A 25511-nucleotide genomic window follows, 5' to 3' on the forward strand; every position below is an offset into this window, starting at 1 on the left:
AACAGGAAACTATAGGCCAATTAGCTTGACATCTGTCATGGAGAAGTTATTAGAATTGATCATTAAGGAGGTTATAGCTGGGCACTTAGAAGACTTCAAGGCAATTGGGAAGAGTCAGCATGGGTGTTCTAGTACATGAGTCACAAAAAGTTAGTATGCAGGTACAGCAAGTAATTAAGAAGGTTAATGGAATGCTATCCTTTATTACGAGAGGGATTGAACATAAAAGTAAGGATGTTATGCTTCAGTTATACAGGGCATTGGTGAGACCACAACTCGAATACTGTGCGCAGTTTTGGTCTTCTTATTTAAGGATGTAAGTGCATGAATGTGGTTCAAAGGAGATTTTCTAGATTGATAACTGGAATGATTGGGTTGTCTTATGAGGAACAGACTGGGCTTGTTTCCACTGGAGCTTAGAAGAGTGAGGGGTGATTTGATTGAAGTATACAAGATCCTGAACAAAGATCCTGAACAAGGTCCTCATCCTGACAAGGTGGATGTTGAAAGGATGTTTCCTCTTGTGGGTGAGTCCAGAACTAGGGGGCACTGTTTTAAAATTAGGGGTCGCCCTTTTAGGACAGACATGAGGAGAAATTATTTTCTGAGGGTTGTGCAACCTTGGAATTCTCTGCCTCAGAAGGTGGTGGAGGCAGGGTCATTAATTATTTTTAAGGCAGAGGAAGATAGATTCTTGTTACGCAAGGGAATCAAAGGTTATTGGGGTTAGATGGGAATGCGGAAATTGAAATACAAGATCAGCCATGATCTTATTGAATTGCTCAGCAGGCTCGAGGGGCCGAATGGTCTACTCCTGTTCCTTTTTCTTATTAAAAAACTCAGTACTGAGCATCATAAAGTGCCTAAAAGATTCAATGGTGACTCGTAAATCATACAGTTACATTGATAAAATTCTGAAACTGCTTTACATTAGTGTGAAATTGGCTATATAACTACAGTGTTAATCAACAGTGTCAGTCTGAAAAGTAAACTTCATCTGAGATTTTTTTGGAAATAGTATGATTTGAAATAATCAGGTCTCCATGGTTATAGTTATATTGCCAGTTTCCTGTCAATTTGAAGTGATTTCAGATGTGCATCAAAGCAAAAATGGCAAGTTTAACCCAGTAATCAAATCTAATCTAAGCCCAACCATCCTCAGCTGCTTCACCAATGATCTTTCCTCCATTATAAGGTCAGAAATGGAAATATTTGCTCATGATTGCAGAATGATCAGGATCAATCACAATACCTCATCGAGAGGCAATAGCAATTTCAAACAAGAGAGAATCTAACTGTTTCACCTTGACATTCAATGGCAATACCAATACTGAATCCCTGAACATCAGCATCCTGGGGGTTACCATTGACCAGAAGTGTAATTGGACTAGCCATATATAAACTACTGCTAAAAAAAGTAGGTCATTGGCTAGGAGCTCAGGCTGGGAATTCTGTAGCGAGTAACTCACCTCCTGACTCCTCAAAGCCTGTCCATCATCTACAAGGCACAAATTACAAGTAAGATGGAATGTTCTCCACTTGCCTGGATGAATGCAGCTCCAACAACACTCAAGGAGCTCAACACCATTCAGGACAAAACAGCCCACATCAGCACCCCACCCACCACCTTAAACATTCACTCCCTCCACCATCGGCACACAGTGGCTGATGTATGTTCCATATACACTGCAGCCGTTCAACAAGACTTCTTCAACAGCACCTTCCAAACCCTCGACCTCTACCACCTAGAACAACAAGGGCAGCAGATGCAGAAGAACGCCATCACCTGCCAGTTCTCCTCCAATTCACACACCATCCTGACTTGGAACTATATTGCTGTTCCTTCACTGCTGTTGGGTCAAAATCCTGGGACTCCCTCCCTAACAGCAATGTGGGTGTGCCTACACCACATGGATTGTGGTTCAAGAAGGCAGCACATCTTCTGAAGGGGATGGACAATAAATATTGGGCTTGCCAGTGATGCTCACATCCCATGAATGAATAATCAAAAAAAATCTTAGTCAGATATCTGAATGCACCAAAGCCAAGCACTGTGATAGTCCTGCTAGTTGTATTAGCTGCTGTATAAAGTTGCATTTCAAAACTAGTGTCTGTGGCATTATGACTGCAGTCTAGCGACTGTACATCATATTCCATGCACACAAAGTTTTAGATTCTTAGCATAAATACATCCTAACTTTTCTAAGTATCATTGCATACCAAGTCTAGATTGTCCAATAATGTTATTTAGTCTAGGCTACACTATTCAAATCATGCATATGTATCTAGCGTTATGAGTACTGTTATACATGTACTGCTATACATGAATGAAGGCACCTGCTATTTAACTAACTTATCTGCATATTCCCCACATGAGGTAAAACAAGCTTTAAGTTGATATCCCACTGTGAGAGAATTGTCTAAACATAAGTCAGGTCAGGCATAGACATAGATTATTCATTAACTTTCATTTCAACTTTAGTTTTTGGTATTTTCTGTTGAATCTCTGCCCAAAAGAAATGCCAATGGGTTCCTTTCCTTTGTCAACCTACCGACTGGAATTGTCTTGCCATGAATCTTGTCAGTCCAACCAGCAAAGTATCTGAGAGTTTTTATGACTCCCTGTAGGTCAACATAATAAGCCTGGAGAAATGGCTTTCCACTATCTAGAGATTCAAGTGTCTGCAAAGAACATAATGCAATTCAGTGAGATGATAAATCAAGCTGGAGACAGAAAGTGAGGTTACAGCGTGCCTTGCACAATATTAATTACTTGAAGGTACATATCAGTCTCTCATGGTGTGTGCACTATATCCAATTGGACACCAACCATATCATTCATGATTGACGAAGCGATGAGTGTGTTAATGTGATTACGATCATAAAATAGTTTATTCATATTTCCCACAGATGTCTGACATTTAGGGGTTTCACTTCCTCTGGTGGGACATTGGTTAATGTGTCTGCAGAACATTTTCCCGTGTGTTATAATAGTGCATAAGGGAACCCTACCTGAAGACATTACCAGTTTGCTACCAGAAGAAATTTAGGCCCCTAATGTGTTTATAGCAGGTGCAATTTTATTTGAAGGATTAAGAGAACAATTTATTAAACTAGGGAAATAGGCGAAAAGGAAAAAGATAAGGCTGATATCAGAATATTCTTCACAAGAAGCCTCTGGAAGTATAGTGCAGGCAAACCTAATGTCATTTAAGATAGAGTTTGATACAATAATGCAAGAGATGTGGGTGAATAAATAAGCAGTAATGAGCCATTTAGTTTTTATCTTATGAGTTAAAGGGAATTAAAGGAAAAGTTTATTTCATGGATAATAGAATATTTTAACTTTACTTTTCTTTATAAAGTAAAATTGTTCGCAATTCTATCAGTTTGGAGCAACAAAGATTTTTGGATCAAACATAATTTGATGCAATATAATTCATTAAATTAATTTATATATAGTTTAAGTATGCCTCAGTTTATCTGTAATATGAATTTCCAATGTCTGATATTTGAATGGATACATTAGTCTCTTGATTTTAAATGGGGAGAAAAGAGAGGAGTGACACGCAATTTCATAAGACAATCATTTGCCAATAATTTTGTTTCATCCCATAATTTTTAAAGTTTTAAGTTTAGGAGATAGGATAAAGTTCACACTCATGACATTTTGCCTCACACACCGATGACCACAGATTCAGTTTGTGATGAAAAGCCAGTGACATAAGCTTGGTTCCCATCCCCAATTAGTGCTTTACTAAAATCTCCCCATGTGTTTCTAAGTAACTTCAAGTATGCTTCCTTTGTACCACATACACAGAATAGAAACTTAAACTTTGCAGTTGTGGTCTTATTGTGCTAAATAATAAATAGCACCTATACAGAGCAACTGAAGGTCCCACCCCTGTGAAGGGAAGCAAGTGGATCATTAAATTAGTGATGCAAGGGCACAAACCACGGCTCTCTGCTGGTTACTGATTTCATTCCCACTATCTCAAAGATCACACAACCAGTAAGATAGACATTGAGGCAATTAAATGCTAGTTTTAGATAATTTTTTTTATTCCTTCATGGGATGGGGGCATCATTGGCTAGACCAGCATTTATTGCCCATCCCTAATTGCCCTTGAGAACTGAATGGCTTGCTAGGCCATTTCAGAGGGCATTTAAGAGTGTGGGGTCTGGAGTTACATGCAGGCCAGCAGATATTTTTTCCCTAAAGGACATTAGTGAACCAGATGGGTTCTAACGACAACCAACAATGGTTTTATGGTCATCATTAGACTTCTAATTCCAGATTTTATATTGAATTCAAATTTCACCATCTGCTGTTGTGGGATTGAAACCCAGGTCCCCAGAGCATCAGCTTGGGTCTCTGGATTATAGTCCTGTGGTAATACCACTACAGCACCACCATGTCACTTAATTAAACACCTTATATTTATGATAAACAGTATGTTAATCTCTTAGGTATGAGATGTCAATATTTTCCAAATAATGATGAAGGTTGTATTTAAATATGTGAATTCAAAGCTTTGTGATTAATAGATGGGATTATGGTGTATGTTATTAGGAAATATTTTCTTCGGGTATATTTTCCTAGGTTATATGTTCTTAGGGTGCATTTCTTAGGTTACATGTTCCTTGGTATATGTTCCTCGGGTACATTTTCTTAGGGTATATGTCTTAGGGCAGTGATGCTCAAACTAGAGAGTCAGTGGACTCCTAGGGGGTCAGTAGAAACTTTCCAGGGAGTGAAAGAAATAACGTGAAAATGCAAGTCAAGAGGCATGAGCAGAGTGCAGTGCACATAATGCAGTGCAGAATGGGTTGGCTGTCTCACCTAGGAGGACAGTGCGCATGAAGGAGCACTGAGAACATCACAAAAGTAACTGTTTCCTGAAAAACATTATAGAAACACTTTATATGCAGCGCTTTTGTTTAAGCATTATAGTATTAGAATTTTTAGATTTTAGATGGAGTCCCATGATTACTGAGCTATTTGAAAAGGGGCCCTTCAACCATTAAAGATTGGGAAACAATGTTTTAACTTACATGTCATCAAGGTATATAGGTCCTCAGGGTTTATGTTCCTAGAGTTTATAATTAATGGCCCATATTTTAGGGTATATATTTTAGTGCATAGTTTCCCACGATGTATGTTTTACTCTATATGTTTTACGCTATATGTTATTTTTGGCTACACTTTATCTTTATTGCCGTTTTATTTAGATGTAGTCCAACCATGGGTGGGAATAAAATACCCTCCTTGCTGCTTCTGCATTGTGGTGTTCATGTAATTCATTGCCTGATTGCCAAAGATGTGATTGGAGACTCACAGCAAGCTGTGGTCGGTCCCGTTCCACTAGATCTGCCAGTTTGTCGATTAGCCGACCCCTCTCCGATGCATCCATCCTTCTCCACACGGAGCCCGGGGAGAAGGCAAGCCGTGCAGCCTGAACCGCCTTGTCCACATCAGCCTGTAGGAGCAAAGTACAAAATGAAAGGCAACAATGAATGTTACAGCAACAAATCCTTAAAATTTAAAACCAAACTTTGTGTTTCATGCATTAAATTGCGTGTGTATTGCAGAAACTCAATATACACTGTCATATATAACATATGTAAAAGTCATTACATGTTAGGCTGAAAATTACTGAAAATGAGAATTGCTGGAACATCTGAGTGAAGATGGTGCAGTGATGTCAATGTCATGCCTGGGACCTCATTGCTGTTGTGCTTAATGGACCATTTCCTTAACCAATGAAGTAAATAGATAGAGAAAGAAACAGAGCAAATGCCAGAGAGAATAGGGCGAATTAGAGTTAAATCAGATACAGAGACGGAAAGAAAGAATAGGTTTAGAGAGAGAGAGAGAGAGAGAGAGAAAAGAGGCAGAATGTAAAAGTAAGAAACCATTTATAAACGAATAAGTAGAAGACTGGAACATTGTAATCCAACTGTGTTTGTGAATTGTTGCACTGGTCCTTGAGAAGTTGATGAATGAATGAATGGCAGGGTAAAAAATGTACAAACATTCTTGATGCATGAATTATAAAACAAGAAGCCCTCTCCATCATAATCAGGAACAGTGGGGCACACATGGGTAAGTTATTGCACTGCTATCATAGGAACATAGGAATTGTTAGACAAAACACACTGAGATCCATCTAGCTCACCTTCTATCATACTATTAGTTACATAGTACAATGATGATGATGGAAATGTTGACTGATCTTAGCAATCCATCTCTATCAATTAGTCTACAACAGGCATAGAAATGACAGAAGAAAAATGCCAGTGGTGGAGAGCTTTGGGAACCCTAAGTCCTAAATCATTGCTTTCTCCTCAAGCATGCTATATTTACCAGTTCACATTTCAAATTAAACATATGCTGCATCCCAAAATTATTTCCTCAAAGGAATTTATCTTATTTGCATTCTTGAGTGTCAAAACAGCTTTGCATCCAGAAAATCATTACCCTCTGACACTGACAGAAATGTGAATTAAAAGAATGGCAAACAAATACTGCCAAGCCAGGTAAAAGAAGTAAAAGAAAAACTCTAAGAGCAATTCACTACCTGCTGGACTGAGGCCCCCACAGCATCACAGTTCCCTTTCTGGACCTTTAAGATTGATTAAGTCATGACATTCGAAGGATCCTTGCAGCATGAATCAGCAATCCTGAACACTGCCTCAAAGCTAATGAAGCAAATTATTTCAATGGGGAGGCTCATGGTAAAGTTCCATTTTTTTCAGTTTTGTTGAGGCTACTGGTGGAGTAGCACAAAGCATCCAACAACTTGTGTGGTGAATTGTAACTTTTGGCATATCTTTTTCAAGCTATAAGTTGCTCGATATTTCTACAAACTAAAATGGCAAGCTCCATTAATTGGCCGATAATTTTCCAGCAATCTCTGGCCCATTTGTGTGTATAGTCACTATACATTAGACCTTGTGCAAAACTATTATACCCTGTGTACAGAGCTATTATATATTGTGAACAAAATTACTTTCCAAATCTCATTCTGCTGAATTAAAGAAAATGATTTTACACATATATTGCACACATTAAACTAATGAAAATTAAAATGGGAATGATTTTATCTTGACATTTAGAAACAAATGTTGACATTTAACTGAAGCAATTTACTTTGTCAGCTTCTTGAACATCACAGATTTTTTCTCCCGTGGAAGGATTGTAGGTTGAGAAAGTCTTCCCACTCAGCGAATGATGCCATTCATTGTTAATAAAAAGCTGTTGAGATAAGAAAACATGAAAAGTCAATAAAGAATCATAATATCTAGGCTGCACTGCATGGTGATTTTATTCTATATTCAGTCATGTGTGTGAGAGATCAGAGCGGACCCTGTAGCTCATTAGTTTGTGGAGGTACTAACTGTTACCATTTAAATTCATCATTAAATTACAACCATTACTAGATTATATAGTGATAGAGCACAGAAGGAGGCCATTTGGCCCATCACGCCCATGCCAGCTTTATGAAAGAACTATCCAATTAGTCCTGCTTCCCTGCTTTTCTCCCACAGCCCTACAAAATTTTACTTCTCAAGTATTTATTCAAATCCTTTTTGAAAGTAAGTATTGAATCTGCTTCTACCATTCTTTCAGTGATGTATTCCAGATTCATGGCATAAAAATGTTTTCTTCATGTCTTCTGGTTCTTTTACAAATTACCTTAAATTAATTCCTCTGGTTCTTGACCTTCTGCCACTGGAAACAGTTTCTCCCTAATTACACTATCAAAACATATCAAGATTTTAAATGCCTCCATCAAATCTCCCCTTAGCCTTCACTGCTCTAAGGTGAACAAATCCACATTCCAGAGTGTTTCTGTGTGACTGAAGCATTTCATCATGGTAGCATTCCAGTAAAACTCCTCTAAGGCCTTGATATCTTTCCTTAAGTGCAATGTTTAGAATTGGTCACATTATTTAAGCTAGTGTTTTATAAAGGTTTAGCATAACCTCTTTGCTTTTGTATTCTATGTCTCTATTTATAAAGTCAAGGATCCCAAATGCCCTTTCATAGTCTGATCAACTTGTCCTGTCACCTTCAAAGACCTTTGTACATCCATCCCCAGGTCTCTCTGTTCCCGCACCCCCTTTAAAGTTGTCCCATTCAGTTTATCTTGACTCTTCTCAACTTTCATTTCACATTCCTCCGCATTAAATTTCATACAAACTTACAAGCTAGGAGCAGGAGTAGGCCATTCAGCCCTTCAAGCCTGCTCCGCCATTCAATAAGACCATGGCTGATCTGATTGTAACCTCCCACCTACCCCGATAACCTTTCACCCCCTTGTTAATCAAGAGTCCATCTCGCTCTACCTTAAAAATATTCAAAGACTCTGCTTCTACTGCCTTTTGAGGAAGAGAGTTCCAAAGACTCAAGACCCTCTGAGAGAAAAAAATTCCCCTTATCTCTGTTTTAAATGAACAGTCCCTTATTTTTAAACAGTGACCCCGGTTCTAAATTCTCCTACAAGTGGAAACATTCTCTCCATTTTCACTGTCAAGATCCCTCACGATCTTAAATGTTTCAATCAAGTCACCTCTTACTCTTCTAAGCTCAAGTGGAAACAAGCCTAACCTGTCCAACCTTTCCTCCTAAGGCAACCCACCCATTTCTGGTATCAGTCTAATAAACCTTTCTGAACTGCTTTGAATGCATTTACATCATTCCGTAAATAAGGAGACCAGAACTGTACACAGTACTCCAGATGTGGTCTCACCAGTGCCCTGTACAACTGAAGCATAACCTTATTTTTGTATTAAGTTCCCCTCACAATAAACAATGATATTCTATTACCTTTCCTAATTACTTGCTGTACCTGCATACTAGCCTTAGTTGTGATTCATGCGCTAGGACACTCAGATCCCTCTGAATCTCAGAGCTCTGCAATCTCTCACCATTTAGATAATATGCTTCTTTTATATTCTTCCTGCCAAAATGGGCAACTTCACATTTGTCCACATCATTTTCATTTTGCCAGATCTTTGCCCAATCGCTTAACCTATCTATGTCACTTTGTAGCCTCCTTACTACTTCTTCACAACCTCCTTTCCTACCTATCTGTGTGCCATCAGCAAATTTAGCAGCCATACCATCTGTCCCTTCATCCAAGTCATTTATATAAATTGTAAATAGTTGAGGCTGCAGCACTGATCCCTGTAGCACATCACTCATTACATCCGTCAGCCAGAAAAAGACCCATTTATGGCTACCCTCTGTTTCCTGTTAGCTAGCCAATCTTCTATCCATGCCAATACGCCACCCTCTACACCAGGAGCTTCTATTTTCTGCAACAGCCTTTGATGTGACACCTTATCAAATGCCTTCTGGAAATCTACGCGCTAAGTACTAAGTATTCACAGTACATGTGACTCTTTCAAAGAACTCCAATAAATTGGTTAAACATGATTTCCCTTTCACAAAACCATGTCAACTCTGCCTGATTGCCTTGAATTTTTCTAAATGCCCTGCTATAAATTTTTAATAAAAGCTATTAGGCCAACTGGCCTGTAGTTTCCTGCTTTCTGTCTCCCTCCCTTTTTGAATAAAAGAGTTCCATTTGCTATTTTCCAATCTAATGGAACCTCCCCCAAATCTAAGGAATTTTGGAAAAATTAAACATCTATCATGTGTCAGCTAATTTCACCAGTCTATGTCCTCCTGAAATTTGTTAATATCTCCGCATTGTTTGCTACATTTGCGAGTTTTGTGGCCTTGGCAATCTTTGAAATGTTGTCCTGTATATTCAAGTCCACGTCTTTAATATATATCAAAAAGTAGTGGACCTAATACCTACCCCTGGGGAACATAACCACATACTTCAATCCAGCCTTAAACCAATCTTTCACCACAATGCTCTGCTTTCTGCCCCTTAGCCACATTTTTAATTCATACTGCCATTGCCCTTTAATTCCATGGGCTTCAATTTTGCTAATGAGTCTATTATGTGGTACTTTATCAAACTTTTGAAAGTCCAGATACACAATTTCAACCGCACTACCCACATCAACCCTCTCCATGACTTCACCAAAGAACTCCATCAAGTTATTTAAACCACAAATCCCTGCTGGCTGGCATTTGTTAACCCATATTTTTCCAAGTACCAATTAATTTTGTCCCGGATTAAAGTCTCAAAAAATCTCTCCTTCCACAGACATTAGACTGACCAGCCTGTAATTGCTGAGTTTATCTCTCTCTCTCTCTGTGCTTTGAACGGGGTGTAACATTTGTCATGTTTCAGTTCCCAGGCAGACTGCTCCTATTTACCAACAGTTTTTAAGGAAGTATCCATGCACTGTATGAGTGAGTGACTGCAGCGGTCTCGCTGTGTGGTTTGATGTTTGATTCCGTGGGGTCTTTCTGAGACAGCTCGGTGTTTTCCACCCCCCACCCCTACACACACACCAGGGCATTGGGCTGTGTGTGAAGAGGGGGCTGGTTTGATTTAAGGGTGGATTGTTGTCTGCAGTTCCCAGTGCAGGAGCCAGTTTTTGAACGGGTCCCTGCTGCCGATATCATTGAAGGGGCAGATATGCAGCATTTGTGCCCTGTGATTCTGAAATGAATGACTTAAGCAGCTGGGAGGACAGAGCAGGATCGCCTCAGCCTTTCCACCCAGAGACTTCACACAGAAAACCAGCCAGTAACAGTCGGTATAATCAAATGATAATTCATTAAAAAAAAATAAACTTCCTGTTTTCTAGGCCCGTTTACCTATAATCAGATTTTACAAATCCTGCTAGCAGGAACAGGGTCAAAATTTAACTTTTGCCCTGATATATTTGTGAATTCCAGAATCCAAGAGCTCGTAACGGCAGGAAGAGCTTTATTTTTAAAATATTCCCCTCGCCCTCCATTTTCAGCTCACCCAAACCCCTAAAGACCGTCACCAATTCTCCTGAAAGATCCCTTGGATTCTGGGAACAATTCCCAATATAGGACTAGGTGCAAGGACCATCGCACTCCCAGTTTGCTTTATTTCTAAAAGAATCCAGAAGGTTGTCCCATGGACATCAGGGCAAAAAAAAACAAGTAAATGTGCTTCCCTTGTGCATGACTATAATGAACTTAACCATCAAGCAGAAAAAAAGGAAGTCAACAAAGTAAATAATAAGATTACAACCAGGATCTACTTGTGGTGCTCACAAGTGGTGTTAAATAGGAATTCATCCACATCGATCAGCATTATGATACCCAAATAAAATAGGCTCAAAAAGGTGAAGTTGTCGCAAGCAAACCACACCACCCTCTCCCTGACGCTATAGCCATGAAAGATACCTATCAATCTGTTACCCCTTAGATCAAACTCTCTCAGCAGACTCGAGTACCTTTCCAAAATCCGGTCTCCCGGCGCAATTCTTTACAAAATGCAATGCAACGTGATGGTGGGAGTTGGGGGTGAGATGGTGGCACTTTCTCTAGACCAGGGATCCAGGCTCACGATCTGGGAAATGGGTTCAAATCCCACCATAGCGACTGGTGGAATTCAAATTCAATTAATAAATCTGGAACATAAAGCTAGCCTGGTTCGCCAGTCTGGCCTGACTCTACAATGTGGTTGCCTCCAAAATGGCCAAGCATTTTCAGTTTAAGAGGCAATTAGGGATGGGCAACGAATGTTGGCTCTGCCTGGGATGTCCAAAACCCCAAGGAAGAAGAAAGAAAACTTGAGCCCTGGCTGCAGTTTGAAGTGATCTGAGTGGAGATGTTTGAAATGGGGACCCAAAAATCAAACCTATTCCGGACTCTTGGCCCAACGAATCACCTTCTCCTTTTGCATCTGTCCCAAATCCGTGGATGTCAGACAATTTGGTGTGTGATATTTAAATCCGCGCTCCCCAACCCAAAGTCAAAGGGTCCTCACTGAAACCCGGGTACAGAGTTTGCATCATCTGGTTTTGTAACGCTCCTGTTGAGCGCATTGGGACATTGTATTACGCGATGTTATAAACGGAAGTTGTTGTCTAAGCTGCAATGGCGGTCATCTATAATTTTATAAATCACATTTCTCATTCGCTTTCATACCGAGTCGGGTTCTTCCATAATCAACAGAATCGACTTATTCGGCATCTAAATCACTTTAAACCTCTCATTTCACAAATGGCCCTCACTTTGACCATCTCTGGTTGGCATTTGCCAAACATCCAGATGAACGGGAAAGAGATTCTTTCTAAAAGGCAGGAATGCAGCAAAATGATAGTGTGTACACTCTTTCACTCTTTATAACTTACCGAAGTCATCAGAACCCGCTCCTATATACTCTGTTTAAGTCTGCACAAGAGCAGGATTTATAGTCATCTGCGTGTCCCACAGACGCATGTATAACAGGCTCTAAATATTTATATAATTGAATGCTGATTTATTGCAGGCAACCATGCCGATACGTAAATTTAATCTGTCGGCGAAAATGGGGATCAGCCGCTTCCAAGGAGATATAAAATAGAGAGCGGCTCTCTGGAACTGACTCATGAATGAATGTTTGCAGCTGGCACACAAACAGATCTGGCAGTTTTACAAGAAGAGCAGCAAAGCGACATAACTCACTGTTGAAGGGTTGAGGTATTTAGTATCAGCTGGTACCGCTCCTCAGAAACACACTCCAAACCCATTCAAACAGCCAGCGTGATTCTACAATCCATTTCTCATCAGAGGCCGACCCCATCCCTCCCCGCGAGACCCCCATCCCACCATCCCTCCCCCCTGCGCCTCCCAACCCTCTCTCTCCAAACTCCCCCCATCCCTCCCAACTACCGACTTCTCCCTCCGAATCTGGACCCCCCACACTTACCCCTCCCTCCTAACACCGTTCCCTCCTCCAGACTACCCTCCCTCCCCTCCTACAAACCCACCATCCGTCCCTCCCTTCCAAAATCCCCCACCCCACACCACTCCTCTCCTCCCCATCCCTCCAAACCCCCTATCCGCTCCTCCTCCAAATCTCCCTCCCTCCCCTCCTCCAAATCCCCTCCCTCCCCTCCTCCAAATCCCCTCCCTCACCTCCTTCAAATCCCCCTCCCTCACCTCCTTCAATCCCCCTCCCTCCGCTCCTCTCCTCCAAACTCCCACCCTAGTCTCCCATCCTCTAAACCCCCCTTCCTTCCTCCAAACTCCACTCCCCTCCTCTCTCCCCTCCTCCAAACCACCCCCTTCTCTCCCCTCCTCCAAACCCCCACCCTCCACACTCCTCCTCACCCTGACCCTCCCCTCTCCTCCTTCAACCTCCCTCCTCCAACACCCCTCCTTCCCTCCCTCCTTCAAACCACTCCCTCGCTCATCCAAATCCCCCTCCCTCCTTCATCCAAATCCCCCTCCCTCCTTCATCCAAATCCCCCCTCCCTCCTTCATCCAAATCCCCCCTCCCTCCTTCATCCAAACCACCACACCTTCTTCCTCCAACCCTCCCTCCCTCCCTCAATCCCCCCTCCCTCCCTCCCTCAATCCCCCCTCCCTCCCTCCCTCAATCCCCCCTCCCTCCCTCCCTCCCTCCCTCCCTCCCCCCTCCCTCCCTCCCTCCCTCCCTCATTCCCCCCTCCATCCCTCATTTCCCCCTCCCTCCCTCATTCCCCCCTCCCTCAATCCCCCCTCCCTCAATCCCCTCTCCCCCAATCCCCCATCCCCCTCCTTCCCTCCCCCCAATCCCACCTCCCTCCCCCAATCCCCCTCCCCCTTCCCAATCCCCCTTCCCCCCTCCAATCCCCTTCCCCCCCTCCAATCCCCTTCCCCCCCTCCAATCCCCTTCCCCCCCTCCAATCCACTTCCCCACTCCCTCCAATTCTCCCCTTCCCCCTCCCTCCAATTCTCCCCTTCCCCCTCCCTCCAATTCTCCCCTTCCCCCTCCCTCCAATTCTCCCCTTCCCCCTCCCTCCAATCCTCCCCTTCCCCCTCCCTCCAATCCTCCCCTTCCCCCTCCCTCCAATCCTCCCCTTCCCCCTCCCTCCAATCCTCCCCTTCCCCCTCCCTCCAATCCTCCCCTTCCCCCTCCCTCCAATCCTCCCCTTCCCCCTCCCTCCAATCCTCCCCTTCCCCCTCCCACCAATCCTCCCCTTCCCCCTCCCACCAATCCTCCACTTCCCCCTCCCACCAATCCTCCACTTCCCCCTCCCACCAATCTGCCCCTTCCCCCTCCATCCAATCCCCCTACACCATCCCTCCAATCTCCCTTCCCCCCCAATCCCCCTTCCCCCTCCCTCCAATCCCCCTTCCCCCTCCCTCCAATCCCCCTTCCCCCTCCCTCCAATCCCCCTTCCCCCTCCCTCCAATCCGCCTTCCCCCTCCCTCCAATCCCCCTTCCCCTCCCTCCAATCCTTCCCTTCCCCCTCCCTCCAATCCTTCCCTTCCCCTCCCTATAATCCTCCCCTTCTCCCTCCCTCCAACCCTACCCTACCCTTCCCACATCCAATCCCTCCTTCCCCCTCCAATCCTCCCCTACCCCCTCCAATCCTCCAATTCCCCCTCCAATCCTCCACTTCCCCTCCAATCCTCCACTTCCCCCTCCAATCCTCCCCTCCCTCCTCCAATCCTCCCCTTCCCCCTCCCTCCAATCCTCCCCTTGCCCCTCCTCCAATCCTCCCCTTCCCCTCCCTCCTCCAATCCTCACCTTCCCCTCCCTCCTCCAATCCTCCCCTTCCCCCTCCCTCCAATCCTCCCCTTGCCCCTCCTCCAATCCTCCCCTTCCCCTCCCTCCTCCAATCCTCACCTTCCCCTCCCTCCTCCAATCCTCCCCTTCCCATCCCTCCTCCAATCCTCCCCTTCCCCTCCCTCCACTCCTCCCTCCTCCAATCCTCACTCCTCCAATCCTCCCTCCTCCAATCCTCCCTCCTCCAATCCTCCCTCCTCCCTCCTCCAATCCTCCCCATCCCTCCTCCAATCCTCCCCCTCCCTCCACTCCTGCCCCTCCCTCCACTCCTCCCCTTCCCCTCCCTCCACTCCTCCCCTTCCCCTCCCTCCACTCCTCCACTTCCCTCCACTCCTCTCCCCTTCACTCCTCTCCCCCCACTCCCTTCCCCTCTCCTCCCCCTCCTCCCCCTCCCCCTCCCCCCTTCCCCCTCCCCCTTCCCCTTCACCCTCCCCCTCCCCTCTCCCCTCTCCTCCCTCCCCCCTCCCCTCTCCCCCTCCCCACACTCCCCTCTCCCCTCCCTTCCCTCTACACCTCCTCCCCTTACCTCCCCTCTCCTCTCTCCCGATCGCCCATCTCCCTCCTCTCCCTCCCCCCTCCCCCCTCCCTCCTCCCCTCCCCCTCCCCCCTCCTCCCCCCTCCTCCCCTCTTCCTCCTCCCTCCCCTCTTCCTCCTTCCCTCCTCCCCTCTTCCTCCCTCCCTCCCCACTCCTCCGTCCCTCCGTCCCTCCCTCCCTCTCCCTCTCCCCTCTCCTCCCTCTCCCCTCCCCTCTCCCCCTCCCCACACTCCCCTCTCCCCTCCCCTCCCTTCCCTCTACACCTCCTCCCCTCTCCTCCCCTCTCCTCTCGTCTCTCCCGATCGCCCATCTCCCTCCTCTCCCTCCCCCCTCCTTCCCCTCCCCCTCCTCCCCCCTCCTCCCCCTCCTCCCCTCTTCCTCCTCCCTCCCCTCTTCCTCCTTCCCTCCTCCCCCTCTTCCTCCCTCCTCCCCCTCTTCCTCCCTCCCCTCTCCTCCGTCCCTCCGCCCCTCCCTCCCTCTCCCTCTCCCCTCTCCTCCCTCTCCCCTCCCCTCTCCCCTCCCCTCCCTTCCCTCTACACCTCCTCCCCTCTCCTCCCCTCTCCTCTCGTCTCTCCCGATCGCCCATCTCCCTCCTCTCCCTCCCCCCTCCTTCCCCTCCCCCTCCTCCCCCCTCCTCCCCCTCCTCCCCTCTTCCTCCTTCCCTCCTCCCCCTCTTCCTCCCTCCTCCCCCTCTTCCTCCCTCCCCTCTCCTCCGTCCCTCCGCCCCTCCCTCCCTCTCCCTCCCCCCTCCCTCCCTCTCCCTCCCTCTCCCTCCCTCTCCCTCCCCCTCTCTCCCTCCCCCTTCTCCCTCTCCTTCCCCCTTCTCCCTCTCCCTCCCCCTTCCCTCCCTCCCTCTCCCTCCCTCCCCCTCCCTCCCTCTCCCTCCCCCCTCCCTCCCTCTCCCTCCCCCTCCCTCCCTCTCCCTCCCCCTCCCTCCCTCCCTCTCCCTCCCCCTCCCTCCCTCCCTCTCCCTCCCCCTTCTCCCTCCCCTCCCCCTCTCCCGTTCCCCTTTACCCCCTCCTCCCCCTCCCCTCCCCCTCCCCTCCCTCCCCCTCCCCCACCCTCTTCTCCCCCCCCTCCCCCTCCCCCACCCTCTTCTCCCCCTCTCTCCCCTCCCTCCACCTCTCCCTCTCTCCCCACCCTCCCATCCCACCCTCCCCCTCCTCCTCCTCCTCCTCCCCCTCCTCCCCCCCCCTCCTCCCCCCTCCCCTTCTCCCCCTCTCCCCCTCCCCTCCCCCCTCCCCTCCCCCCCTTCTCCCCCCTCCCCTACCCCCTTCTCCCCCCTCCCCTCCCCCCTTCTCCCCCCTCCCCTCCCCCCTTCTCCCCCCTCCCCCTTCTCCCCCTCTCCCTTCTCCCCCTTCTCCCCCCTCCCCCCTCCCCTCCCCTCCCCTCTCCCCCTTCTCCCCCTCTCCCCTCTCCCCCTTCTCCCCCCTCCCCCTTCTCCCCCCTCCCCTCCCCCCTTCTCCCCCTTCTCCCCCCTCCCCCCTCCCCTCCCCTCCCCTCTCCCCCTTCTCCCCCTCTCCCTTCTCCCCCTTCTCCCCCCTCCCCCCTCCCCTCCCCTCCCCTCTCCCCCTCTCCCCTCTCCCCCTTCTCCCCCCTCCCCTTCTCCCCCCTCCCCTCCCCCCTTCTCCCCCTTCTCCCCCCTCCCCTCCCCCCTTCTCCCCCTTCTCCCCCCTCCCCCCTCCCCTCCCCTCCCCTCCCCTCCCCTCTCCCCCTTCTCCCCCTCTCCCCTCTCCCCCTTCTCCCCCCTCCCCCTTCTCCCCCTCTCCCCTCTCCCCCTTCTCCCCCCTCCCCCTTCTCCCCCTCTCCCCTCTCCCCCTTCTCCCCCCTCCCCCTTCTCCCCCCTCCCCTCCCCCCTTCTCCCCCTTCTCCCCCCTCCCCCCTCCCCTCCCCTCCCTCCCTCCCCTCTCCCCCTTCTCCCCCTCCCCTCTCCCCTTCTCCCCCCTCCCCCTTCTCCCCCCTCCCCTCCCCCCTTCTCCCCCTTCTCCCCCCTCCCCTCCCCCCTTCTCCCCCTTCTCCCCCCTCCCCCCTCCCCTCCCCTCCCCTCTCCCCCTTCTCCCCCTCTCCCCTCTCCCCCTTCTCCCCCCTCCCCCTTCTCCCCCCTCCCCTCCCCCCTTCTCCCCCTTCTCCCCCCTCCCCCCTCCCCTCCCCTCCCCTCCCCTCTCCCCCTTCTCCCCCTCTCCCCTCTCCCCCTTCTCCCTCCCCTCCCCCTTCTCCCCCCTCCCCTCCCCCCTTCTCCCCCTTCTCCCCCCTCCCCCCTCCCCTCCCCTCTCCCCTCCCCTCCTTCTCCCCCCTCCCCTCCCCCCTTCTCCCCCCTCCCCTTCTCCCCCTCCCCTTCCCCCTCCCCTCCCCTCCTTCTCCCCCCCCCTTCTCCCCCTCCCCTTCCCCCTCCCCTCCCCTCTCCCCCTTCTCCCCCTCTCCCCCTTCTCCCCCTCTCCCCTCTCCCCCTTCTCCCCCCTCCCCCCCTTCTCCCCCCTCCCCCTTCTCCCCCCTCCCCCTTCTCCCCCCTCCCCCCCTTCTCCCCCCTCCACTCCCCCCCTTCTCCCCCCTCCCCCCCTTCTCCCCCTCCCCCTCTCCCCCCTCCCCACCCCTCTCCCCCTTCTCCCCCTCTCCCCCTTCTCCCACCTTCTCCCCCTCCCCCCTTCTCCCCCCTTCTCCCCCTTCTCCCCCTCCCCCTTGTCCCCCTCCCCCCTTCTCCCCCTCCCCTTCTCCTTCCCCCTCCCCTCCCCTTCTCCTTCCCCCTCCCCTCCCCTTCTCCTTCCCCCTCCCCTCCCCTTCTCCTTCCCCCTCCCCTCCCCTTTTCCTTCCCCCTCCCCTCCCCTTTTCCTTCCCCCTCCCCTCCCCTTTTCCTTCCCCCTCCCCTCCCCTTCTCCTTCCCCCTCCCCTCCCCTTTCCCTTCCCCCTCCCCTCCCCTTTTCCTTCTCCCTCCCCTCCCCTCCCCTTCTCCTTCCCCCTCCCCTCCCCTTTCCCTTCCCCCTCCCCTCCCCTTTTCCTTCCCCCTCCCCTCCCCTTTTCCTTCCCCCTCCCCTCCCCTTTTCCTTCCCCCTCCCTTCCCCTTCTCCTTCCCCCTCCCCTCCCCTTCTCCTTCCCCCTCCCCTCCCCTTCTCCTCCCCCTCCCCTCCCCTTCTCCTTCCCCCTCCTCCTCTCCCTCCCCTTCTCCCTCCCCTCCCCTTCTCCCTCCCCACCCCCTTCCTCCCCTTCCCTTCCCCCTCCCTCCAATCCCCCTTCCCCCTCCCTCCAATCCCCCTTCCCCCTCCCTCCAATCCCCCTTCCCCCTCCCTCCAATCCCCCTTCCCCTCCCTCCAATCCTTCCCTTCCCCCTCCCTCCAATCCTTCCCTTTCCCCTCCCTATAATCCTCCCCTGCTCCCTCCCTCCAACCCTACCCTACCCTTCCCACATCCAATCCCTCCTTCCCCCTCCAATCCTCCCCTACCCCCTTCAATCCTCCCCTACCCCCTCCAATCCTCCACTTCCCCTCCAATCCTCCACTTCCCCCTCCAATCCTCCCCTCCCTCCTCCTATCCTCCCCTTCCCCCTCCCTCCAATCCTCCCCTTGCCCCTCCTCCAATCCTCCCCTTGCCCCTCCTCCAATCCTCCCCTTCCCCTCCCTCCTCCAATCCTCCCCTTCCCCTCCCTCCTCCAATCCTCCCTCCTCCAATCCTCCCTCCTCCATCCCTCCCTCCCCCTCCCTCCTCCCTCCCTCTCCCTCCTCCCTCCCTCCCTCTCCCTCCTCCCTCCCTCCCCCCCTCCCTCCTCCCTCCCCCCCTCCCTCCTCCCTCCCTCCTCCCTCCTCCCTCCCCCCCTCCCTCCTCCCTCCCCCCCTCCCTCCTCCCTCCCCCCTCCCTCCTCCCTCCCCCTCCCTCCTCCCTCCCTCCCCCTCCCTCCTCCCTCCCTCCCCCTCCCTCCTCCCTCCCTCCCCCTCCCTCCTCCCTCCCTCCCCCTCCCTCCCTCCTCCTCCTCCCTCCCTCTTCCTCCTCCCTCCCGTTCCCCTTTACCCCCTCCCTCCCTCTCCCCTTTACCCCCTCCCTCCCTCCCTCCTTCTCCCCCTTCTCCCCCCCTCCCCCCCTCCCCCCCTCCCCCCTCCCTTCTCCCCCCTTCGCCCCTCCCCCCCCCTCCCCCCCCTTCTCCCCTCCCCCCCCTCCCCCCCCTTCTCCCCCCCCTCCCCCCTCTTCTCCCCCCCTCCCCCCCTCCCCTCCTCGCCTCCCCCCTCCCCTCCCCTCCCCCCTTCTCCCCCCCTTCCCCTCCCTTCTCCCCCTTCTCCCCTCCCCTCCCCTCCCCCCCTCCCCTCCCCCCTTCTCCCCCCCTCCCCTCCCCCTTCTCCCCCCTTCCCTCCCCCCCTTCTCCCCCCCTTCTCCCCCCCTCCCCTCCCCCCCTTCTCCCCCTCCCCCCCCTCCCCCTCCCCCCTCCCCCTCCCCCTCCCCTCCTCCCCCTCCCCTCCTCTCCCCCTCCCCCTCCCCTCCCCTCCTCCCCTCCCCCTCCCCCTCCCCTCCTCCCCTCCCCCTCCCCCTCCCCTCCTCCCCTCCCTTCTCCCCCTCTCCCTTCCCCCCTCCCCTCCTCGCCTCCCCCCTCCCCTCCCTTCCCCCCTCCCCTCCTCGCCTCCCCCCTCCCCTCCCCTCCCCCCTTCTCCCCTCCCCTCCCCTCCCCTCCCCCCTTCTCCCCTCCCCTCCCCTCCCCTCCCCCCTTCTCCCCTCCCCTCCCCTCCCCCCTTCTCCCCTCCCCCCTTCTCCCCTCCCCTCTTCTCCCCTCCCCTCCCCTCCCCTCCCCCCTTCTCCCCTCCCCTCCCCCCTTCTCCCCTCCCCTCCCCTCCCCCCTTCTCCCCTCCCCTCCCCTCCCCCTCCCCCCTTCTCCCCTCCCCTCCCCTCCCCCTCCCCCCTTCTCCCCTCCCCTCCCCTCCCCCTCCCCCCTTCTCCCCTCCCCTCCCCTCCCCTCCCCCCTTCTCCCCTCCCCTCCCCTCCCCCTCCCCCCTTCTCCCCTCCCCTCCCCCCTTCTCCCCTCCCCTCCCCTCCCCCTCCCCCCTTCTCCCCTCCCCTCCCCCCTTCTCCCCTCCCCTCCCCCCCTTCTCCCCTCCCCTCCCCCCCTTCTCCCCCCTCCCCCCCCTCCCCTCCCCCCCTTCTCCCCCCTCCCCCCCCCTCCCCTCCCCCCCTTCTCCCCCCCTCCCCTCCTTCTCCCCCCTTCTCCCCCTCCCCCCTCCCCCCCTTCTCCCCCTCCCCCCTTCTCCCCCTCCCCCCCTCCCTTCTCCCCCTCTCCCTCCCCTCCCCCCTTCTCCCCTCCCTTCTCCCCCTTCTCCCCCCTCCCCTCCCCTCCCTTCTCCTCCCCCCCTCCCCCCCCTTCTCCCCCCCTCCCCCCTTCCCCTCCCTTCTCCCCCTCCCCCATTCTCCCTCCCCCTCGCCCCTCCCTCTCCCTCGCCCCTCCCTCACCCTCTCCCTCCTCCCCCTTGCCCCTCCCTCCTCCAAAAGTGGGAGCCCAGCTTTGAGCGGATAGTTGCTGTCCCGAGTTTGTCATCGGTAAAAATTGGTGAAAACTGGGGACTCGATTCAGAAAAGATGCCAATGGACAAGGAACTGCCGCTTCAGCCGGTCTAGTAATGAGCAAACGTCCTCGTGTAACAATTATTTGTCATTTCCACTAAACATTTGCTGCTGCGCATTATCCTGATTTATGAATTATTAACCGATGGGAGCAACATTAGGGAGACAATTCCCCACTTCCGAATCCGTTCACGCTTCTTTTTGGGTTTTTTTTTTGCCAATTTCTGTTGGAATTAATTCGCTCAAACTGCCAAAAGGTGGGGAGGCGGGTAACTAATGTCTAAATTCATTTGAATAGATTTGGAGAAACGAATTGTGTTCGGGTGGGTGGGTCACATTCGCCAGCAGCTCCCTTCCTTAATCTTCAAACTTATTCTCTCCTTTTCTAGGTTGAACTATTGAAGCGACTTTAACACGGAGCAGCTTCGAAGTTACATTTTATTTGTCTGACCTGTAGATTGAAAAGCTTCAAATCTGGGAATATGAACAAAATATTAAGAAATGGTGTTTTAATCCGGCCAGGACATTAAAACTGAATAATTATTAAACATTCCGGCGAATCTCATTCGCTCTCAGCAAACAGCATAAGCTTATCCGAAAGTTTTACATTCCAATGTGTACCTGGACCTCACTGGATTAATCAAAAATAATGGAGCAGAGTTTGCAGCAGTTGAAGGGCGTGGATTTTTTTTTACCGTTAGATGCTTAGTGAATTGTCCAAGAGGTGAAATGAGATTTTCATATTTTTGTATGTTTCTTATTAAGCAGCCCTCTGGATTGATATTATTAAAGCCTGAGGAGAAAGGCGGATGATCTTGTTCTGCTAAAAACATGTTTATTCGCAATTTGGGACCAGCACGTCAAAATATCCATGACATTTCTACTAAGAATGCAACAGCTATTGTGCGGCGTTCCCAGTTCTGTCTTTCATTTGTTCCTTTTTGCGTTTTATTAAGTGTGGTGTTGGGTGTTACTTTACAGGGGAAATGTATCCAATCTGGTGCTCAGCCGCCTGTGTCATTGCTCTTCAGAAACCCGTGTGAAAATTGACGGCCAGGTGTTTACACTTCATTAAGAAGAATTGCTTGCTGGAGTGTTTTAAACAGTTTAAGACACCGCCATAATTTAAACCAGTTCTCACTAGCCGGAGGTGAGATCCATCAGTGCCTTTCGGAACTAATTGTGTAACTTAGACTTGGTATATATCATATCTACCAAAGAAACATGTTCCTCAATCACCAGAATATTTGTTTTACAATGAATAATGTATAAACTGAAAAAGGAGACGTTTTGTAGAAGCTTTTCATTTTGCACTTATCAGGACAGATTCACAGGAATATCAAACCTCAAAGGAAACAACCATTTATACTGCATGAGAAAAGGGTGCTGATTGGTTGGCAAGTGGATCTGTCCCGATGAGTACAAGATGGAAAGCTTCCACAGCATGTCTCTTTTTTCAGCAACACTCACATTCCATACTACCAAGGGGCGAGGTGTATAAACTGTTCAGTTGAGTTTTTAGACCTACTAGGAACGTTCTAGATTCCACTCCAGCCTTGCTGAGTTATTTGTTCGCCTCTCCAACACTGAGAGTTAGCTTTACTGTCCTGAAGTTCCAGGAAAGAAAATTATGCCTGCCATCTTGTTCCAGTGACTCCTGCTGAAATGCAACTCTGTGGAGATATTGGGTCAGGGCACCACTGAGCTCAGCCGTGATGCTCCTCACAGCTATCCCTTCCCCATAACCTGCTGATGTTCATTCTCTAGGGCCACACGTGGAGCAGCAACTTGAATGGCAGACTGGAGAGTGACCATTACCCATGAAACCATACCCCAACACAAACCATACCCCAACACAAATCAGTGGAAACATGTGGAAGACAAGTTGTATGAATAAAGATCAGAAGGTGTGTTACTCAGTCTACTATCCCGAGAGATTACTAGTACATGTAGTCATGATAGAGCTGTACTATCACGTTCAGAATGTTCCAGACAGTTACTGAATTGTATACTGGCTTTCTTTTATTTACTGTGCATATGAACAACACAAAACCTTGCACTTATAATGTGCCTTTAATACAGAAAAAATGCCATAGGGCACTAATAATTCAACAAAAATGTATACTGGTCCAACGGAGGAGCTATTAGGAACAACACATGGAAACAGAGAAACAAGAGGAGGATATTCAGCTTCTTGAGTCTGTTCCCCCATTCAATTAGATCATGGGTGATCTAGATCTTAACTCCTTCTACCCAACTTAGTTATCAGGAGCATCGACCAAAACCTTGCTCAAAATGGTAAGTAACTTTAAATTTGTGGTGTTGAAGGATCAGAAGCCAATACAGATCAGCAAAGACATGCGTAACAATTGAGCATGACAGTACTGGATAGGGTAGAGGCAGCAGGAGGTTATTGGGTATATATTGTTTCACATATACATTAGGGAACCATTATCCAGCACCCATATTATCACACATTTGACATAGTCCTCTTTATTAGGCAGTGAAATAAGTAGTAATATTTCCTTTTGGTCATATGATATGGTACACAAGCTGGATACAATTTCATAGTGCTTTTTGAATTAACACACGCGCTGATGGTAAAATATGAATTGCAAATGCTAAGTTCACATAGGAATGTTAAGTTAAAACTATATTTCTATATACAGTTAACATGTAACCAGTGGCATTATATTCCAAAGTAATAAAACATTTTTGGCTTCAGGTGGCATTGGTAAACTACTCGAGATTAGATCTCATGGTTGTTTAGCCATCTCGGTCCTACAATTTGTTCCAGCCGTGCAACACACTCCAGGCTTCACACTCCAGCCTTTCAGCTATTCCATTTTTTCTAAAGCTCATATGGAGAATTACAAACAGAAATAAAGATATTGCATCATAATAATGACATGCCAAAGCAGTTTCAACAAATCCAATTAAACTCCTAGGTGTAGACAAATACTCATTGATTCATTTTTTTTTCTATGAATTAACATGCATTAGGAACAAATTGTCCCATGATTATGGTGAGATACAACAAATAAGAAACACATGAGATAAGTGGAACATTTATGACCTCATAACTTTTGACTTAAGATATTTATTGTACTTGCCATAACATGCAAATATATATTCCTTTATTAAGCCTCTGTGAATTATATGACACAATATGCTGCAATGGTTATTTCAAAATGGCCTCTCAGTTTTCAACCAATGAAACTTCAGCTCTACTTTTAAATATCATTAGAAATCTTATAATTACATTGCAGGCATTGCAAGCTATAAAATTATACACTGCAGAGAGTGATTAACTGCCATAATTTTATTTTGGGATTCAGAAGATGTCAATAACAGTCAAGTTTTGCTCTCATAGTTTGTGACACAATTTGACCTCCAATTCAATTATAGCTTTATTACTCACTCCCACCCTCCATAATTCCATATTCTATTTTTCTAATGTTTACTGCACAGAAGGGCTCAACACAGATTTCCAGCCATGATCTGTTGTAAGGATTTTTGCCATTTTGTAGCACAGAATTTAGGAGTCACAGGAAGAGTATTTGAGTTGTCTATGTTAATACCTGAATGAAGAGGGCAATTAGCTCAGCCAGTTAGACAATTGGTCTGTGGCTTAAATTAACGCCAATAGCACAGGGTTCACTCTCCCATTCTGGCTGGTTTACACCTTCCCTGTAATAAAAAATATAAAACTCTGCCATGGCCCTGCAAATAATCATAAAGGATTTGCCTTCAGGCAGAGAACAAAAGAAGATTTCTGAATATGAAAATGCTTGATTTAAGACAGCAAAAACTTTTGTGTATCTTGAATGTCTAAATAATGTTAAGTTTCTTAGCGGTTATTGATCTAGAGCAGTGTTTTTATCTCTGGATCCTGGCCTTAAGATTTAGTCCAGGCAAATGAATGCAAGCCCCAATAGATGCCAGCTGCAATAGTTAGGTATTTGTTTAGTGTGGGCATCTAGTATGTGTGAGAACTGAACACTAAGTGCCCATAATTTAGCATCTCACTCAGAAAAGTCGGAATGGTGGTTGCAGTGGGGAGTGGAAATGTTGCCCCATTATAAGAAGGAGAACTTTTCTGAAGTTGGAATTTTAAGTACCTTGATTGGCAAAGCAAAGGGACTTTTACTCCACCAGTGTCCATACTGCTTTTGTCATAAAATCAATTGATGCTGAGAAAAGTTGGTATCGTTCTCTAACATTCACACCTTGATGAGGACAAAATTCGCTCAAAGATAAGTCAGTGCTCTTGATAACTTTTTCTGTTTGTATCAAGCGTTTGAACAATTATATGTCCCAAGGCCTTGAGTGGGAAAGTGTGGAGGGGGTGAGTGGGTGGTTGGGTGGGTGTGTGGCAGGAATGTGGCAGAGGGAGCTGTCAGCGTCGGGGGAGGTTGATGACTGAATTTAGCACAGAATATATCGTGCAGACACAAGGTGCCATTGTCTAATCTGATGAAGATCACCAATGTTTATCTATGGTTTAGGGGCATTAAAATATTTGAAGATCTTTCACCCCCCTCCCCCCATTTAGTTATCTGGTGTGCCATCTCTTTTTTGAGTGAGGGAAGATGGATGGATGATCTAATCTACACCCAGCAGGTGACATCTGTCACTTAATTCACCAACTCACCCTTATAAGCAATCAGTATGGGCATTAGTTGGGAAATTAGCATGAGACAAACATGTTATGCACTTGTATCAAACTCCTCTCTCTGCAATTTTAATAGAAGCACTGAATCAAATAAACTAAC

General features: G+C 49.1%; 1 protein-coding gene across 2 annotated transcripts in view; it reads right to left on the reverse strand.

Annotated features, from left to right (window-relative positions):
• Positions 1 to 25511, reverse strand: part of aldh1a2 (aldehyde dehydrogenase 1 family, member A2) — an 84289-nt gene that overhangs the window by 43437 nt on the left and 15341 nt on the right. The window contains exons 1-4 of one of the 2 annotated variants that reach the window (XM_041175085.1): positions 12268 to 12377; positions 7154 to 7258; positions 5340 to 5480; positions 2553 to 2682 (exon numbers count right to left, since the gene is read on the reverse strand). In XM_041175085.1, coding sequence (XP_041031019.1) covers positions 2553 to 2682; positions 5340 to 5480; positions 7154 to 7258; positions 12268 to 12276 — 385 coding nt within the window. In that variant the 5' untranslated portion in view covers positions 12277 to 12377. Of the gene's footprint in view, positions 1 to 2552; positions 2683 to 5339; positions 5481 to 7153; positions 7259 to 12267; positions 12378 to 25511 lie in introns of those variants that run through there. The other variant, XM_041175084.1, reaches the window with a different exon arrangement.

This window comes from Carcharodon carcharias, chromosome 26 (assembly GCF_017639515.1).
Source record: "Carcharodon carcharias isolate sCarCar2 chromosome 26, sCarCar2.pri, whole genome shotgun sequence".
NCBI classification, from domain to species: Eukaryota; Metazoa; Chordata; class Chondrichthyes; order Lamniformes; family Lamnidae; genus Carcharodon; species Carcharodon carcharias.